Source organism: Haliotis cracherodii, unplaced genomic scaffold (genome assembly GCF_022045235.1).
Source record: "Haliotis cracherodii isolate W230 unplaced genomic scaffold, xgHalCrac1.p SCAF_3, whole genome shotgun sequence".
In the NCBI taxonomy this organism is placed as follows: Eukaryota; Metazoa; Mollusca; class Gastropoda; order Lepetellida; family Haliotidae; genus Haliotis; species Haliotis cracherodii.
The window spans coordinates 68351852-68370619 of NW_027266286.1; the positions used below are offsets into that span (position 1 = coordinate 68351852).

General features: G+C 44.6%; 1 protein-coding gene across 1 annotated transcript in view; it reads right to left on the bottom strand.

Annotated features, from left to right (window-relative positions):
• The window catches only part of LOC139473734 (serine-protein kinase ATM-like), an 88859-nt gene that overhangs the window by 57072 nt on the left and 13019 nt on the right, over positions 1-18768 (bottom strand). Inside the window, exons 9-16 of the mRNA XM_071256462.1 lie at positions 18454-18530; positions 15562-15622; positions 14065-14219; positions 12096-12203; positions 9508-9642; positions 7853-8459; positions 6002-6334; positions 5079-5328 (exon numbers count right to left, since the gene is read on the bottom strand). Coding sequence (XP_071112563.1) covers positions 5079-5328; positions 6002-6334; positions 7853-8459; positions 9508-9642; positions 12096-12203; positions 14065-14219; positions 15562-15622; positions 18454-18530 — 1726 coding nt within the window. The remainder of the gene's footprint in view (positions 1-5078; positions 5329-6001; positions 6335-7852; positions 8460-9507; positions 9643-12095; positions 12204-14064; positions 14220-15561; positions 15623-18453; positions 18531-18768) is intronic.

Genomic DNA, 18768 nt, shown 5'->3' on the forward strand with positions numbered 1-18768 from the left:
TCTGCTGATATAGGCCTTGAGAGTCGTGCGGACATCCAAGACATGAGCATGTCTTGCAGTGGTCCCCGATGAGGAAGGCTGTGAAAGAGCAGGTAGCTCAATAGGAGCCGTTCACGTGGAAGCGTGTGCGACCCTTTGACGGTAAGAGTCCGGCAGTCGAAAACTGACTCTGTCCCGGTGATATTTATCGACCGCATGGAAGACAGTTATTTCGGGATCGGCTGACATAACACGAATGTCGCCTACCCGTCTGCCGGACGTTACCACCACAAGGAACGCCGTCTCCCAGCTCAACAGCTGAAGAGAGAGAGAGGACAGATCCCGAAAGGAAGGACCGGACAGCCAATCGAGAATGATTGACAAGTCCCAAGGGGGACTGATCCGCCGGACTGGCGGTCGGATCCTGTCCACACCTGCTAAAAAGCGCTGCACTAATGGGTGTGCACCCAGAAGTGCCCTGTCGACAGTGACGTGAAAAGCTGCGATAGCTGTAGAGTACCCCCGGACTGTTGATGCGGCCAGGCCGTCATCTAGTCGCGACTGGAGAAACTCAAGCACGGATACGAGATCTGCAGAAAAATAGATCTGCAATCCCTCTATCGACACACCAGGGTGCATAGCAGGCCTATCTATCGTACTGAACGTTTGTCGAATCCCTCCGCGAAGCCAGTATTGTGTCTGCAACTCGTGCAGGAAAACCGCTCTTCTGGAGGCGATTCCTGACAGTGACCAAGCCACCCATTGAATCCTGGGATTCGGGTGGAGGTCCCCGTTCTGGGATAGGAGGTCCGGTCATAAAGGTAATATAACAGGAGGCTGAGCCAGAAACCTGAGTATTACTTGAAACCCACTCTGCGCCGACTAAAGAGGTGCCAGGAGCACAATTAGTCGCGCAGGCTGAGTGCTTAGCTGAGACAGGACCTTGGAAATCAGAGGTACTGGGGGGAATGCCCACAGAATTCTGTCCGTCCAATCTAGCTGGAAGGCGTCCGGTGCCACCGACCTCGGGTCGTGGACTCGGGAGCAGAACGTTGGTGTCTGGTGATTCATCACAGACGCAAACAGATCCACCTGTAACGGCCTGTATAACAGGGAGAAAATCCCGAATATCCCCGGGTCGAGCCTCCACTCGTGAGGAGCGAGGATCCGGCGAGACAGAGCGTCCGTACGGACGTTGTCCACCCCCGGGAGATAAACAGGTAGCACCCTGATATCGTGAGAGTTGCACTATTGTAGGAACTGCCACGTCTTTCGTCGAAGCGACGGAGACGCCGTTCCCCCCTGCTTCCGGATGTAAGTCATCGCCGTTTGGTTGTCCATCTCTAGACGAACCACTTGGCCACGAAGCAGACCCGGGAAGCATTGGAACACCCACCTGACCGCTCTCAGTTCTAGCACATTGATATGCAGTTTGATCTCCTGCTGGGACCATAGTCCCGAGGCAGTGTGATCATTCAGAACGCCTCCCCAGCCGGAGAGTGACGCGTCTGTTTGAACTGTGAGAGACGGAACGGGAGTGTCGAGGGGGAGCCCCCGGGACAGATTCCCGACCTCGGTCCACCACTGGAGGTGTGTAATGAGCCACTACGGAGTCTCGAGCACAGTCTCGAGATCTTCCGAGTTCGCCCAAAGTCGACAGAGTGCTTGTTGAATGGGACTCATTCTCAAGCGCCCCGCCAGACCAAATCCACTGTCGCCGCCATGTTGTCCAGTAACTGGAGGAGCTATGTACGAGCAGTGTGACTTGCGCTTAAGGGACTTCATATCTTGTGACAGAGATGCAGGTCCTCTCACCGTGTTGAAATTAGCCACTAGGAAGACTAGATTCTGAGTGGGGCTCAGATCTGACTTCTTGAGATTGACCATCCACCCTAGAGTGATCAGAATATCTATCACTTGTTGTGTAGCTATCTGACTCAGGGATTGCGATAGAGCTCTTAGTAACCAGTCGTCGAGGTACGGATGGCAGAACCGACCTTTTGACCTGGCCACTTGGGCGGGAATCAACATCAGCTTGGTGAACACCCTCGGGGCCGTGAAGATCCCGAATGGTAGAACCCTGAACTGATAACACCTCCCGTTGAAAGAAAACCTGAGGTATTTCTTGAACTCGGGGTGTATTGGTATGTGGAGATAGGCGTATTTAAGTCTATTGACGTTAGCCATTCTCCTGTCTCGACAGGTGAGATCACTGTTTGGTGACTAGGAAACAAGTCGAGTAGAAGCCCTCGCTTTCCTGTCCCTCGGGACCCAGTTCGATCGCAGCTTTCATAAGTGCGTCGACCTCGGCACGGAGGAATTCCGCCTTCTCTCGGGTAGCAGGCACCGGAGTGTGCTTTATCCCGGAGAAGGGGAGGGGCGGATGATGTTTCCACCGAGGCAAATGGCCATCCCTTAAAATGGACGGGGTCCGGGGATTGTGATGTAACTGTCTCCGATTCCTTCAGGAATAGAGCCAGTCGGCCGCCTACGGGGACATCCGGCTGTCGGCAGTGGACCCCGGCTGTCGGCAGTTCGATAACTTGCGACTGTGCGTTCACCCGGGGCTCTTCGGGCGCTAATGGGAACTCATCTTTCCCAGCCCCGCGAATAAGCTGTTGGTCTCGACCAGCTGCCTTGCCCCGGCCCGTGCCTCTCTTGCTCCTCCCGGCGCCCTTATACCTGAAGGAAGCGGCGGCTTCCAAGCAGGTGTGGACGTCTGACCCGTGCGTTAGCGTAGGAGGGAACAATTGGAGAGGCCCGCTTACGCGGTTTTAACGCTTGGTACCTCCAACATGGCCTTATGAGTCTTTGATGGAAGTATACAATTGAGCGGCCTCTCGGACCACCTGCTGAGCCCCAGGGAAGAGGGTGGCACCCTCTTATACGGCAAAGCAAGTAGGTCTTGGCGTGTGTAAGTCGAGTATTTAGATACCGACATCCACCGCCTGCGCATGCCCATAACAGCGCACATCATCTGCGAGGCACAGCTACGAATAGCGTCCCGCGTAAGATAACTGAACTTCCGTTAGTTGCGCGGCCAACTCCGAAGAGTCGACCGGCCCCTCTCCCGCTAACTCCCTCTGTACAGCCGACAGATACGCGGAGTGTACGGACACACGGAGCTGTTGGTATGCATTATGATATTGCTCCTCGAAGCATATGTAAGCAGCCTTCAACTCTGCACCGCACGCGGGAAAAGGGGGGCAACCGCCGGCCCTGCTTGACCTTAGTCAAGTTGGGTGTCTCCGACTCTGGCACGGGCGCAGCCACCTGAGGCAGTACCTGGACAATCCTGTCCCGCACGTGCCTCTGCACCCGGCCCGATGCCGAGTCCCGGTGCCGAGGTGCCGGAGGTTCAAGGGAACCCACCTGGCCCCGGGCTAGGTATCCACTAGTGGAAGCCTCGGCCTCGGAAGAGGCGTCTGGCTCCGCTAGGGAAAATTGTGCGTCGGTGGTGCATGGGCCGGCGCCCGCCACCACTACGCTTGGGAGCGACCTCGAGCCGGAGCCGAAGCTCGGTCTCGGATCGTCCCCGAGACAAAGGGAACCCCCCTGGCTCCAGGCTACGAATCCACTAGTGAAAGCCTCGGCCTCGGAAGAGGCGTCTGGCTCCGCTAGGGAAAATTGTGCGTCGGTAGTGCACGGGCCGGCGCCCGCCACCCCTCCGCTGGGGAGCTACCTCGAGCCGGAGCCGAAGCCCGGTCTCGGATCGCCCCCGAGATCAAGTGGCCTGCCTCGGCCGACGCCGGGCATAACACAGATCTCGAAGCCGCGTCCGGCGCCGACAACGGGGAAGGCTCAGTCTGTAGCTCCTGCCGGAGCCGAGACTTCACCTCCTCCATCATCGACGCCATCGGCGACTTAAGTAACGCAGAACAGTCTGCCAAAGACAGTGCAGGAGAGGGTGCAGTGCTTACTAGGGGACCCTCGAGCCTTCTCCCCCGGCCCCCAGAGAGGGAGGGGGGGAGACAATCTTGGCAGCTTTTTCACCCTTTTTAGATGGGGAGGGGGGGATGTCTTAGTAGATCTGATATCTACCCCCGCCTTTAATAGACCTCTTTAAAGTGGAACAAGTCAACTTGTCTCTTTTGGGGGGTAAAGGCAATGTCCTCCGCCAGACATATCAGGCAGCGTTCGTGCCTGTCTTAGAACAACCCGTACACAGTTTGAAGGTCTTTGTAAACAAGACCGTAATTTCTGAGATGGGCGGGAAGGGTATTTACATGTATCAGTGCGATATAAAGATTGGAAAGATACGTGCATAAATTGTGAAACTAGAAGCAAAGGCGTAATGTAGAATGCGATTTGTAACGCGATACTAATAGCCAATGTCGTAGTATAATTATAACACCAAAGGGGCGTGTTACGCGCTAAGGTGTAAAACCCGTAAAAAAGGTAAGTGTAGTTTATAAATTAACACACCACCTTGGGTTTTGTAAAGGAAAAAATTGTAGACCAATGCTGTATGATATAACAAAACCCCAAGCCGTTTCTTAATGGCCTTGGTGTTACATGTATCAGCCTGTGGAACTACAATATGGACGCCATTACGGCCATTTGAATTCAAAGGTACCGTGCACGTGGCGTCAATTACAACTCTATAACTTCACAATGCGAGGTATTACGCCTTTGCAATGAAAGAAATGTACCATACATACAGTTTGGTCAGCCATGGTTCTCGTCGAACGATAGATTTCTCTTATTTTGTCTTGTGTGAAAAATCAACACGTCTGTCTCTTCCAGATGACATAAGGAAAGTGATTTGGGTGAGAGTTGCTCCCCCTGGCGTGAGGCGCCGTTGGTGGTGAGGCCCCGTAAGGGTGGTCGTATATCATACAAAAACGAAGTTTTTTGTGTGGTAACATTTTTTATTAAGGAAAATGGTTACAACTATGTCATGTAGATTTTCTTGAGCAAGGAAAATGCAATAAGTGCCCCAAGGAGGATTTAATCAGAAAGAGAATGGACAGACTGCGGCAGATGGGACACCTGAGCTCCCCAGTTGTACAAGGACTCCGTAATGGACTCACCACAGCACCATGGACCACCGTTATCAACTTCACATAGGTTTCCAAACTTATCCTCGATCTACCTACCATGAGTGTTGTGTGTTTCATCCGAATCCTGACTGTCTCCGATGTCGTCAACCTCATCAAAATCCATGTCCTCTGCATCACCTCCAGCCGAGCGAGACACGTCTTCAAAATCCAGATCCATTTCATCTATGTCATTATACCGTGACCGCCCTCTGTCGCTGGTGCCTGGCCTCCTCTCGAAGCTTGACCGTCTCCGCAGGCTGCCCAGCTGTGTGCTGCTGTTGTTGGAGTTGCTGTTGGAGCGTTGCAGCTGAAAAGTTAGATGCCCTTTGAGTCAGCAGAGTGTTTCTACCTTACTCCTGAGAAGTTCACATACCACTGGTAGTGAATTCATGCAAAATATAGCAAAATAAATTACAGATATATTCTTTTATCATATACTGAGTAGGTTTTCCCGGCAGGATAAAGCCAACAGATAAAAACGATATCCGTTGGGGTCATATGCGGATAGAGATGCAAATATCAAAGGTCAAGTAGGGACTACTTTCAGTGTTTACAAACAAACATGGCGTCGCCCTCGTCATTCGGCGATTGAGTCAGAATTAACTATCAGAAATCTGGATAAACTAAAGTGATAATTGCTATCATTATCAAAAGAACAGTCTAATATACTGAAAATCTGTGTCTAACTGTGATGTAGCTAAGGCCAAGGCTCGCTAAATACAATGTTTATTCATATCACCACACTGAATCTTTCAAAAGTCCGGGCCCTGTTCCAAGATCTCCTTGGACACAACATGTTTGGACATGCTCCAGACACACTGCGAATTCGTCATATTTTATACAGATGCAGATGAGACATTTTACACCAAGAACAATTACAAGAATAAAAAACCTTATCAGTGCAGTATAAGTTCTTGAGGATATTTCCACACAGCAAACACAATCACAAGCCAATTCAGGTACACAAATTTATAACTCACCTTACTAAATGCAATTTCAAACATGAGATCAAAGAAGCTCCCAGGAAGCAGAGATCGGAGCAGCTCCGAAACCATGTAACATCCTTGAGTGTTCTGCTCAGTTCGGGGGAAGAGGGTCTGCAGCATCTGAATGATCGGCAGCATCTGTCCACTCCCGCCTTTCTTCACATAGTCCAACAAGAAGGAGGCCATCTTCCTCAACAGAGTCTTCAGGCAGGCCTCGAGACCTGTGTCGGCTAGCATAGCAGGGGAGGCAACTCCTGTGTCAAGGAGGAGGTGGATGCATTTCGTAAGCACTGATGAACAGGTAATGATGAGTTCCAGAGTTTGTTGCTGAAACAAAAGATCATTAATCTCTCATTATGTATCTGTCAAAAGGTGGTGAAAACTTGCACAGAATGCACACAGTTTTTTATGTTTCCATAAACTAAAAAACATATTGAAGTCCATTCTTATAAATAAGTAACAACTTCACAGACTGCTTATTTATTCATTAACACATAAAAATCTGTAGACAACAATAACACATCAGAGACCTCGTTCAGAGCCACAATGCAACACAAGTCCCGCCCATTCTATGAATATTATCAAACATAAAAAAGAAATAGTTGTTTGTTAGTCGGCATGGCCTTATTTTGGGGGGGTTTATGGAAACAAAAATACAAAAAATATTTGTTTGGTTTGACAATGAAATGTAAGAAAATCCCTTTACATGCTTATGGTTTAACATTTTTCATCCAAAACAAAGGGGAGTGTATGAACCGTCTATAGGCAAGAAATACCAGAAAGAATATGAAAACATTGGGGCAATAGCTGTTGTATAAATGTCATTTGTTGGCAGTGGAAATGAGAAAAAACATATGCAGCATGCAGACAACTGAATTTAACACCCTTTTATCAATTTACATCATGAAATTTTCATGTGAACAAAATTGTGACTTTTAACTAGTCTTGGACAACATTGGATACAATGGCTGCATATCTAATTTGACAGTAAAACCGTAGTCTTTCGATTCAAATGTAAAACCTAGGTCTTACGATTCAAATGTGAAACCTAGATCTTACAATTCAAATGTAAAACCTAGGTCCTACGATTCAAATGTAAAACCTAGGTCCTACGATTCAAATGTAAAACCTCTGAGCAAGTTTCGCTTGAAAGTAGTACCTCTCATAAGTTAACTATGAGATAGCAAGATACCAACAACACTATAGGTAAAACTGGCAGTAGGTTTAATAACTTTGCACTGCACCTCTTCTATTAGTATGGAAACTGTTCCCTAATTTTGAAAAGAATCCATGAAGTAGATTTCTAGTTGTAGGTCGCACAAATGTTTCAGTAAAACAATACTAAGTAAAAAATGGTTGTATTTCTTTCTGAAAATTGAAAAATTGAAAACAAACTTCACACTGCACCTCTCCTGTTGATATAGAAACTGTACCTCCATTTGGAAAAGAATCTATGCAGTATTTTTCCAAGTTATAGGTCACACAAAGAAATGTCCTTGGAAGGACGGATGGAAGGATGGACGGTAGGACGGACAGACAGAATTGCTTTGTATAACTACATACCACCGCCCTTTTAGGTCGGGAGCATAATTATCGAGTCATACCAATGGCTAAGCATGAGCAATGATGAGAGATGAAATGTAGTAAGTCACAGTCTGACCACACAAACCAACTTCGTTGCCTCCAATGACCAGCAATGGGGTACCTAAAACCTTTTCTAAGCTGGATCCCAGCACTGGTATGAATCACCCTGTCCATGTATTGCGACCATCTGATCATCTTGGATGATGCAATGTGACTCATTTTGCACGAGAAACTTTTAGTTAACACCTTCAGCTAACTTACCTGTGGCTCCAAGACAGTCTGAAAGTGGGACACTTCTCTTGTGAAGACTTGTTTCAATGTCTCCAACAAACTTGGAACAACTGCCACTTCATCTTTCACGCCCTTCTCTCCTGACGCCCGAAACACTTTTTCTATCCTCATTTCACAGTCGAAGGATGTCTCTAGATAAATCTTCTCCAACTCTGTCCAATGCCGGACACCGGACGCTGACTCAACAGGTATAACCGACCCAGGATTTCGGACAGTCAAAGCAACTAGCACCTGACTCATCACTACTGGATCAATCTTACAAACTTTTGGCACATCAGAAACGTCTCTTTTTGGAATCAGCCAATCGAAGAGATGCTTTCTCAAGGTGTAGGAGCCCTTGACAGCGGTGAAGTTGGAACCAAGAATACTGGGCTGATGGTTTTCGGGCAGGTCATGAAGACTGAGACAGACGGACAGGAAGTGGATGGAAGCCATGTTGGGGGAGGAGACATTGGGCAGGAAGAGGTTCCAAACGTCTTTCTCAGGACAGACAAACTCCTGGTGAACAATGGCGGCTAGGAGGTTGAACCCCAGCTGTTGGTAGCCCTCTGCTTCAGCCTGGTGGGAGCTCATGGACCTGGCATGGAGTGAGATGGGATATAACACACTATATGCCTTAGAATGTTTTCAGTTATATCATGGTGTCAGCTAAACCTTGGACAGTAGTTCAGTTATACAATGGTCTCAGGTATATGTGTGACCTGATATGGAGTGAGATGGGATATAACACACTATATGCCTTAGAATGTTTTCAGTTATACCATGGTGTCAGCTAAACCTTGGACAGTAGTTCAGTTATACAATGGTCTCAGGTATATGTGTGACCTGATATGGAGTGAGATGGGATATAACACACTATATGCCTTAGAATGTTTTCAGTTATACCATGGTGTCAGCTAAATGTGTGAGTGATATTAGATATAACACCTTATATGTAGTATCAACAATAGGTAAGGATACAAACACGTAATAAAAACTGAAAAATGAAATATTCATATTGTTATATTACATTGCACAAAACAACTGTTACGGTTTGTATGACTTATTCAAAATACTTTAAAAAGGATAGTCTGGAATGGAAGTCGCCAGTTTGAAACTGGTACCGCAAAGCTTAAGAAAGCTGCTTTCTTAGTTGCTAAAGTTGACTTCCTGTCAGTCATTTCATTGGTCGGTCATAGTTCGCAAAAGGTTGTTCTGGTGTGACTTGTAATGGAATGTCCTCGGCAATAGCAAGAACTGGCATCTGATTTTAATGAGATTGAGGTAATCTAAGCATGTGATTAATCCTGTTTAATTTATCTAAAGCATTAATTGTTTATTGTTAAACAAGCTTATCTCTGCAGACACCATTTAAATCCTGCAGTAATAAGATATGTTTTCTTGATTTTTGTCTTATTGTTACAGCATTCACCAAGCACTAGTGGAACAATATCAAACAGATTGCAACATTGTAAGACACAATGCATAACACTGTTGCTATGCAATTAAATCAGATTTCAAACCTCTTTAGCTTGTCCCTTATCAGAAAATTATCTAGAAAGCATAAGTTTGTCGACCAGGTGAGCTAAGGATTTTTCTGGGTTAAATTTAAGCTGCAAACAGATCATAGTTCTCACAACAATTACCTGAGTGTTGATGACCATATTGTCTGCCAGATGTCCCTTGTTGAGTTGACTGTTGCCATGGTGATGTGTGTGAAGGATGTGTAGCTGCTCACCAATACAATCAGACACTGGAATATGTGCCTGAGTATCTCACTCCTAGAACACAGGCAAATGGATCATCTGACACGGAGCTAGCGTCACTTTCTCAAATTTGAAATTCAAGTGGAGTTAGTGTTTGTTTGTTGTTTAATGCAGCACTCAGTAATATTCCATCTATATGGTGGCGGCCTGCACTTAATCAAGTCTGGACAAGACAATCATCTGATCTAGGCTGTCGCGGTATGAGGACATGCTCTCAACCAAATCACCGCGCCAGACCACCTGGTCGTCCTTTACGACCATAAAAGGTTGCTGAGAACCAATTCTAACACAGGGTGTAAATGAGTACAGTTAACTCACTAGCAAGGTTCTATACTTCATGTACAAGGTATAGAAAGAAATGTAAAAAAATATTTTCTTAAAGTGAATTAGGAGATAAACATACTGTGTTTTCAATGTAGAGCTAGGTTACCTGTAGATTTAACCCTGCTAAATTGAATTTGGAACCGAACGCGCAGCGTGAGGTTTCAAATGTTAAATTTAGCGCGGTTAAATCTACAGGTAACCTAGCTCTACATTGAAAACACAGTATGTTCATCTCCATTCTACCATGACTAAATAAAACGCGAACTCTTTGGTGTTAGCAAATATACTGAGTGAAGCGGCATGGGTTGAGTTCAGTGTTTTGAGTGGGTTATCGATCTGAATTGCGCAATCACCGAACAAAATATGGTGCTGTATATACGCAAGCAGTTTGTTTACACCGTAATACTTCGCTCGAACATATGACAGGCATTGAAAGTATATTATCACGGCAACTTGGTAAGCTAACATGAGGTGGGCATCCCTAAAGAAAACAAAGCAAGCTTTGCAAGGCTTTCGCTCTACATTGCACGTCAACATTATGACGTGATATCGCTCATTGTGACGCAAAAGATATGACGTCACAGTCGTATATAGAAAAGCGCCAAAATTCCAAGCTCTCTGTTGTCTCCAAAACGTAAATACATTCCCTTTGTTGATTTCTGTCGTATTTTTCTGCACGAAATGTATTGCCACACATCCTTTGAATATTGTAGTAACCGCATCTGTGCATTTTGTAACCTGTAATTGTAGATATAATTATTTAAATGTGCCTACCGACAATGACTGAAAATAGTACTATTCTATCAATTTTAGCTTCCGCGGTGATGCGGCCGTCAAACCAGCTGTTTTAATCAGAGGGGGTTTATTGTGATTTAATAGCCTCTGATTGACCAATCAGAATCGAGTAAATTCCAAATTCATGGTAGAATGGGGTTTAACACCACTTTAAACAGTGTTCTAGTTATATCACGGCCTGTAAGGTTTATGTGGGAGGAAAGCTCGAAGTGAAGCAGGTCTCAGATATTGACTATTGGGCAAACTGGCAATCAGACACATAATCATAGGTTTCTCGTGTGCCTATTCTACACAGCGAATTTTGGTACCTTACTACTGGGCCACCAGTGTCCCCTACTTTCAAACAGTGTACCAAGCGCCCCTCAGCTGAACATAATCAAGTTACTCCACATATTTTGGTATATCATTCTGTTATATCTTTGAGAATGAAGACTACTCCTAAACGAGGGACAATGCTTCAAGCCATGGTTCACGTTTTCAGGACAAAATCTCGTAAATAGTGCCTTTCGTTTGTGTGTTTCTTTGTTGTTTAACGCAAAATTCAAGCTATATGACGTCAGTAGGTAAAATAATGGAGTCGGGGCCAGACAATCTAGTGATTGACATCATGAGCATCGACCCTAACAATAGGGATATGATGACCAAGTCAGCAACCTGACCACCGGATCCTGTTAGTCGCCTATTGCGACACTGTGACACGTGTGATTTTAAACATTACCCTTTAGGATTGATTGACCTACATTCTAGAACTTACATCAGCATACAAGCTTGTGTGGACAGTCATTTAGCCTGGTCTCTCTTTACATGACAAGTATCAGTTTTAATGTGTCATATAAGCTGCTATAATATCCTGACATGTATCGTATCCTCACAACTGACCAGTTGCTGATCTGTATGTTACTAAATGCGTTCTCACTAGGCCTGGGACGGGTAACTCGGGTACTCGGGTCGGGTGGGTCCAGAGTAGGACCCGGGTACCTACAGGACTACCCGGACCCGTGGTTAGTCACGTGACATATTGCTTAATGACAAAAATTATCTAAAATTTCATGGTTACACTATAAGTCACTTATGTTCCCATTTCTTTCTGACAATGCACCCATTCCTTCTGACTTTTATATGTTTGAATAAAGGTAAAACTTCATGCAGTAAACTTCAGTGTATGCATGACCGGATCCTTTTACACGTGTATCTAAGTACAATTTACCAGGGCTACAGTCAAACTTTTCCAAATCGGACATTTTGTACCTGTCTCTAAATATCTACAGCGAGTACCCGGGTAGGGTTGGGTAATAGGGTGGTGGGTACCCGGGTAGTACATTTGGACTCATCCCAGCCCTAGTCCTCACCTTCTGCAGTCATTCAGCAGCTTGTGGAGACATTGAAGCAAGGGAAGTAACTCATCCTCTGGGACACTGGAAGGGTACTTCTCAACAAGACGTGTTACCAGCTGCAACCTGAACAAACCAACGTCTAGAGTGAGTGAGTGAGTTGGGATTTACACTGAATAATGCAATATTCCAGTCACATCGATCACAGCTGGGGACACCAAGAATTGGCTTAATACAATGTACACATGTATACAAGAGAATTTGTATTCGTTGTGACGAGCTAAGGGTTTACTCACTCCGCTAGCCTACCACCCCTCAACATCTTGACAGCAGGTAACATTCAGAACAATCAGTATTACAAGCAAACTGATCAGTCTTAATCTTGAGTGCACATGCTGCCTAAATTCTAAAATAACACAAGACACAAGCAAAATCACCCTACATAAAGATATTTTGTTGTAAAAGAATTGTAAGTGTTGTTTGTTTGTTTGTTTAAAGCTGCACTCAGCAATACTCAGGCACCAATTCAGTATGTGCCTGGTAGACATGCAAAGTTTTGTAAGAAAGTATTTAATGGTTTTTGAGTTACACTCCGGAAACGAACTCTACCCTAAAGTTTCATAGAGAAATATTTAACGGTATCTGAGTTATGCTCCGGAAACGAACTCTACCCTAAAGTTTCATAGAGAAATATTTAACGGTATCTGATTTCGGGCCGTACACACGCGCACGCATGCACGCACGCACACACGCACACATAATAAAATGGGCAGGACTTGTGTTGTAATATTGTACAGTTGTTTAAGGTTTTTTTGTGTTAATGATTCAATAAACAGTCTGTGAAATAATTACTGTTGACATATTTATTCATAAGAACTGACTTCAATATGTACTTGTGTTTATGGAAATAATCTAAAAAGAATGGTGTGCTGATTGACAGTGTGCACACCCTTTTGTTATGTGTACACCTCCATAAATGAAAATAATATTTAAGCCAATGTTTGATTAAAACATCTTTCTTGCTTGACCATATTGAGCATGTTGAGAGTGTATGTGTGTAATGTTTTCCAAATCGTTCTCATATTGGGAACAACAGTAGAACACAGATATAACAAACACGAATAGAGCGAACAAACAGATACAACAAACTGTTACAAAATCCCTGATTTATCTCCAATATATTATCATATAAAAATTATGTACGTATTAAACTCACTTCAGCAAACTAAGGTATATAGCGAACTGATAACCGATCCCCGACAAGCCCAAATACCTCTACCCTAATTAGTGACCTGTTTAGCCAACTGAGAAATCTCATTCAGTGTCAAGTGTCACTGAGAATTGGCTATATGCAATCAGGGGCGAATCAACACAATCGCGCCGAATCAACACAATCAGCGGTGACGATTCAACCTCCTTAAACTTGCTTTATGTTAATCTTACCTGTACAAAGTAACTGGACTAATCCTGTCAGTAAAACAAATATTAAACCTATGCATTTTCATGGATGCAGTCAGCAAAACAAGGCCAAAACAAAACCACCAACTACACATCTCCCCGTATGTAAAATGTGAAAACAATCTTGTAAAAATATTATGAATTTAATGTTATTGAATTAATGTTACGAAATGTTATTAGTTGAATGATATGATCACTGCTAATACAAGTAAATGCTGCAGTTATGTGTATTGTGTTTTGTTTTATCCACGAAAGAGGACGTTTCCTAGTGGAAACGTATATAACGAACAGCGTATATAACAAACTGATTTCTACGGTCCCTGGTAGGTTGTTATATCTATGTTCCACCCAACTCCATATCTAGCCTAAAACCACAAAAGCTAGGTAATACAGATGATCATGAGTTTATTCTTATCATGGCCGCAGTACATGTGGTCAGTCATGACATCATAAGCTACGTCATAGCCCAAGCTAGCTGGTACTATTTACTATAGCACTAATCACAATGGCAACACACCACACTACGCACCATGGTATGACTTGGTGAGAGCAGCCGGTGTTGTACATGGTGTCTCGGACGACGGTCCAGCCACTCTCCAGCCTCCTCTTCTTCCTGGGCGTGTCCCCGTCCCCCAGCATGGACATCTGAGTCACCTCGATGGTCTGGGAGGACTCTGTGAACAGCTGACGAGGGGAACACAACAAAGGTGAGAGGAGCGAGGAGTACTCCAGCAAAACCATGGCGGATACACCAGGAATGAGATTAACAGGTATTCAAAATAATTTGTTCAAAATAATGAGTAAAAAAAAGAAATTCTTAAATTCAGAGATATTTAACATTGCATTCAATGCTACAATGCAAAATTATGTACTAAAGCCTCTCGCTCACTATCAGTCAAGTTATCAGTGCAATACAATTCACCTTTGAAAATATGTAACATCAGGCTAAAAAAAATAATAGTCTTGGTTCTCAAGGCACTGCCCATATCATCATAGAGTGCGCTGCACATTTTGTTTTCACTTCCATCCGACCCCCCATCCCCCCCAAAATTCCACGTCTCAAACACATGACTGTGAAATGCTACTATGCAATCCAATATAGCGTGCAGTTACTTCCCTTTACATGCGCACTACATTCCCGTGCTATAATGTTATGGTCATGGTGGCAATAGGAGTTTGCGTGCTTGTTTTGCTGTTTGCAAATTTAACCAATGGAAACATATCCAATAAAACATCACTAAACATGATGATTTACAAATTCCGTGGTATTTGTTTACTGTATGCCGCACAATGTTTCACACGCAAAGATTAAGGCTACATGTCTATTTTCTCGTAAAATAAGCTGGAAATAGCTATCAGCTGTTCACACATTTTCTCCCCTATCTATGGGTCATTTAGTTTAGAAAATACTTAATGTCATGGCCAGTATCATAACTGAAAAGAAATTTACAGTTATAGGAAGACCGAAGTCTATGTATCTCAAACAAGTAATGTTAATTTCAAGGCGAGTTCACGGTGAGTTGATGTGATTTGCCGATCTGTTCATACACAATTGGGCCGAAGTTAATGTAAACAAAACTGAATGAAATCTTGGATAAAAGTAAAATAATGGATTACAAACGTAAGTCCAGATACACAATAAACAGGACTAACCTGCGTACCACACACTGGTAGTCCAACGTACAGTGGTCAAATATTGTATTAAAGTAATATACTCATCATGGAATACATTTATGTAGGGAGGCCCTTTCCCAACTGTTTATTTCGTTACATAATACTTTGAACAACCGAGAGAAAAAAAAAGCCCGCCCAAACTATATTTTCAAAAGCCGTTGCCTGAGAACCAATTCCTTTATTTTCTTAAGCCTCTGTAATAACTGTTGGAACTTGAATTTTTCCTGACATTTTGTTGCAGGGATGGGGGTGACTATCAGCCTCTGAGACACTTGGGCTTTCAATATGTTCAACGGCTAGCCTATTATTTGCCATGCACTTAAGTCGTTTTACTATCATGATGGCAGTATACCTGATTGCAGACATCAGCAGCTAGATCCACATACGCTGCCTTCAACACGGCTTCCCTTGTTCTGGAACACAACATAATTCCACATGACACACATAAATTGTTTCTATTCTTTAAATCAGGAACTATATTTGAACCCACAAACACAAGATCCTGGGACATCTACGGAATGCAACAATGAATAGCACCACCTCAGACAACTGAGCTACTCTTGGCCCTCAACACAAGGATGGTAGTGGTCAGTGTGAAGTTCAACAAACATGTCTTAAATTCAGAGGTAGTTCAACATAGTATTTTAACACTCAATAATGTAAAAAAAACTTCTCTCTCTTCATTGGTCATGTTAACAGTAAAATACCATTATTCCATAACTAGAGTATTATGTTTATTTTTTATACTAATCCTACATTACATATTGCACATTTCTCTTACTACGGAAATGCTAACTGGAAATACATGATAATCTATCAGTAACTCTTTTGCCCAACATGACTTCCATGATTCTCGTGCTATCTGGTGTCGGAAGACAGGCCTCCTATATGTCATAATTGTCCTCGAACGTCCCTCAGGGCTGCTGGTACAGTAGGGAGGACGACATCAGTCAGGGGAGGGCAGGGTAATGCAGGATAAGTATACAAAATGTATAAAATAAACATAATACTTGATTATGGAATATTTTTAACTTATCCATTACATATTGCACTTTCCCCGACGGTAGTGGTGGTGTGGAAGTTCAGTTCAGGACTAGGTTAGCTGTCACATGTCATGGCATCTCGTAAAGTGGTCCTGAAGGCTGGGTTTGCCTGAGATGGTTAGTCTCCACTACTCCCTCGGCAGTGAAAGCCTGCAACAGTAGCAAACATGGACAAGAAGACAACTTTCGGTGCTCGAGGGAGACCAAGGTCAATCGCTGGGTAACAGAGTTCCGAAATCACGCTGTCATGGCGACCCAGTAAATAGGGTAGACTGGAAATGCTCACTACAACTCCTCCCCACCAAAAACCTGGGAACAGTCTGACCAAGGGGGTATGGGGGTAGGCTGCATTGCAGTTTACCAGCGTTTCTTGGTGTTGTTGATCTGCTGGGCGATCACCAACGTCCCAAAACTATGTACGTCATCCTCATCTTCTACAGACACATCCTGGAGGTAATGGCTAGTGAAGACAGTGGAAGAGCTCCAAAAGCACCCTGCATGATGGTCTGGATTGAACAGATTCTGTGGAGAGCCATCGCCGTGGCCAGGCCCCAGATCTCATGAAGGCTGCTGGTCCTAGGGCAATCCAATCCTACTGTGTCATAGGCCTGCAGGATTGTGGATCTCAGCCAAACGGAGATGGTATTCCTTGAGATTTCTCCTTTACAAGTCAGAGAGGTAGGCTCCGAGGGTACAGATGGGACATAGCAGCAGCTCATCCATGTTGCCGACAAAAAATCTGAAAGGAGATCCATTTATTATGGTACAGGTCCCTGGTGGATGGTCTATGAACCTGGGATATGGCTCTCCTTGAGTAACCCTTGGCTATTAGCGCCTTCTGCTTAAGACCCAGGCGTGAATTGTTCTGGGGACGGATGCAGGCGGTGGCTGTGAGGGTGGCTTTGAACTTCTAAGGCCTTCGATGGGATCAGCCACCTGTCAAGGTGTTGACATAGGTGGTCTGGGAACGTGGTCATGGTCCAGTCTTGTTGGCTCTGTAAGTAAGACGCCAGTTTTGCGTCTCCCCCTGACTGTGAGGTCATGTGCTGCTGTGAGGAGGCCAAGTAGCACTTGCCACTGATGAACAGACTGAGGGCCTGCTAATGCCATCTGGACATATGTGACAATCTTGTCCCATCGATTTGGTGGGAGGTGCAAGAGGTCACTGGTGGTATTGAAGAGGCCTCGAATGAATGTCAGACTCTGGGTCGGTGTTAGTTCCATCTTTTTGGAGATGAGTAACTAATCCAGTTGGTGAAACAGGCGCATCATGAAATCCTGTTGATGAATGAGTTGTTGTCTCCCTAGGTGGTCCATGAGGCAGTCGTCTATGTATGACATGAAGCCTAACCCCAGCCAGGTTTAGGTAGGAGATGATCAGCTTCTTAATGCGTGTGAACAACATTGGGATGGGGGGGGGGGGGGGGGAGTGAAATTTGGGGTTGGGCGTTTTGGGGGTGGGGGTAGGGTTACTAAAGAGGGTAGATGCAGTCCAAGGTTGCTTAACCAAACACACCTTGATGCAAGGATCTGTTTCCTGAAGAGCGTCAGTGAAGCCAAAGTATGGAGAACATGGTCACTCAGATAACCAATTTGGCTGAGATGCCAGGACAACACTGACTGTAGCTTTTGTTTCTCATAAGATGGACTTCTAGGCATGCGTCCTTAGATGTAAGGGAAATAGAGGATGGATAACATGCCAATTGCACAACTGAAATTCAAGAATAGAATCTTAAAAAAACCAGGTAAGATATTGTCTCTCATGTCCTGCTTAGTCAGCAAAGAAGAAAATAATGACATAGATATAGGGGCGTGTCTTCCGACACCAGATGTCACAAGAGTCATGGAGGTCATGTTGGGCAAAAGAGTAACTGAAGATGCTGATAGATTGTCATTCGTTTCATTTTAGGACTTCATTAGTAAGAGCAACATGCAATATGTAATGCAATTTAAGTTAAAAATAAATATCATAATTAATAAATATTGAAAGTCAAACACCGTTGTGTTGAATTTGAAGGGAACTACTTAAATACTTCGAGTTATCCGAGACTTGACAGGAATATGCATGGAACAAGTTTTTACTTCGAGACAACGATAAGTTTGACACATCAAAGTTCAACACAAGGGCGTTTGTAACTGTTGAATGCGAGTAGCTCTTCACACAAGGAGAAGGATGTGGTCAGTGTGAGGCTGCTGCTCACCCAGTTGTGAACCTGTTCCGTCCTCCCATCTCCTGCAGGTCCGTGTACATCACTTCATACAACTTCCGTAGGTGGCTCTGAAAACATAAAGGGGTTGAGTGGTCAGTGACAGTGGCTGAGTTGTCAGTGACAGTGGTCAGTGACAGTGGCTGAGTTGTCAGTGACAGTGTTTGAGTGGTCAGTGACAGTGGTTGAGTGATCAGTGGCAGTGGTTGAGAGGTCAGTGGTCAGTGAACTGGGATTCGAACCCACAATCATATGTTTCTGGCGTGCCCAAGGGACGCAACTCTGCAAAGCGAATCGCGGCACCTTAGA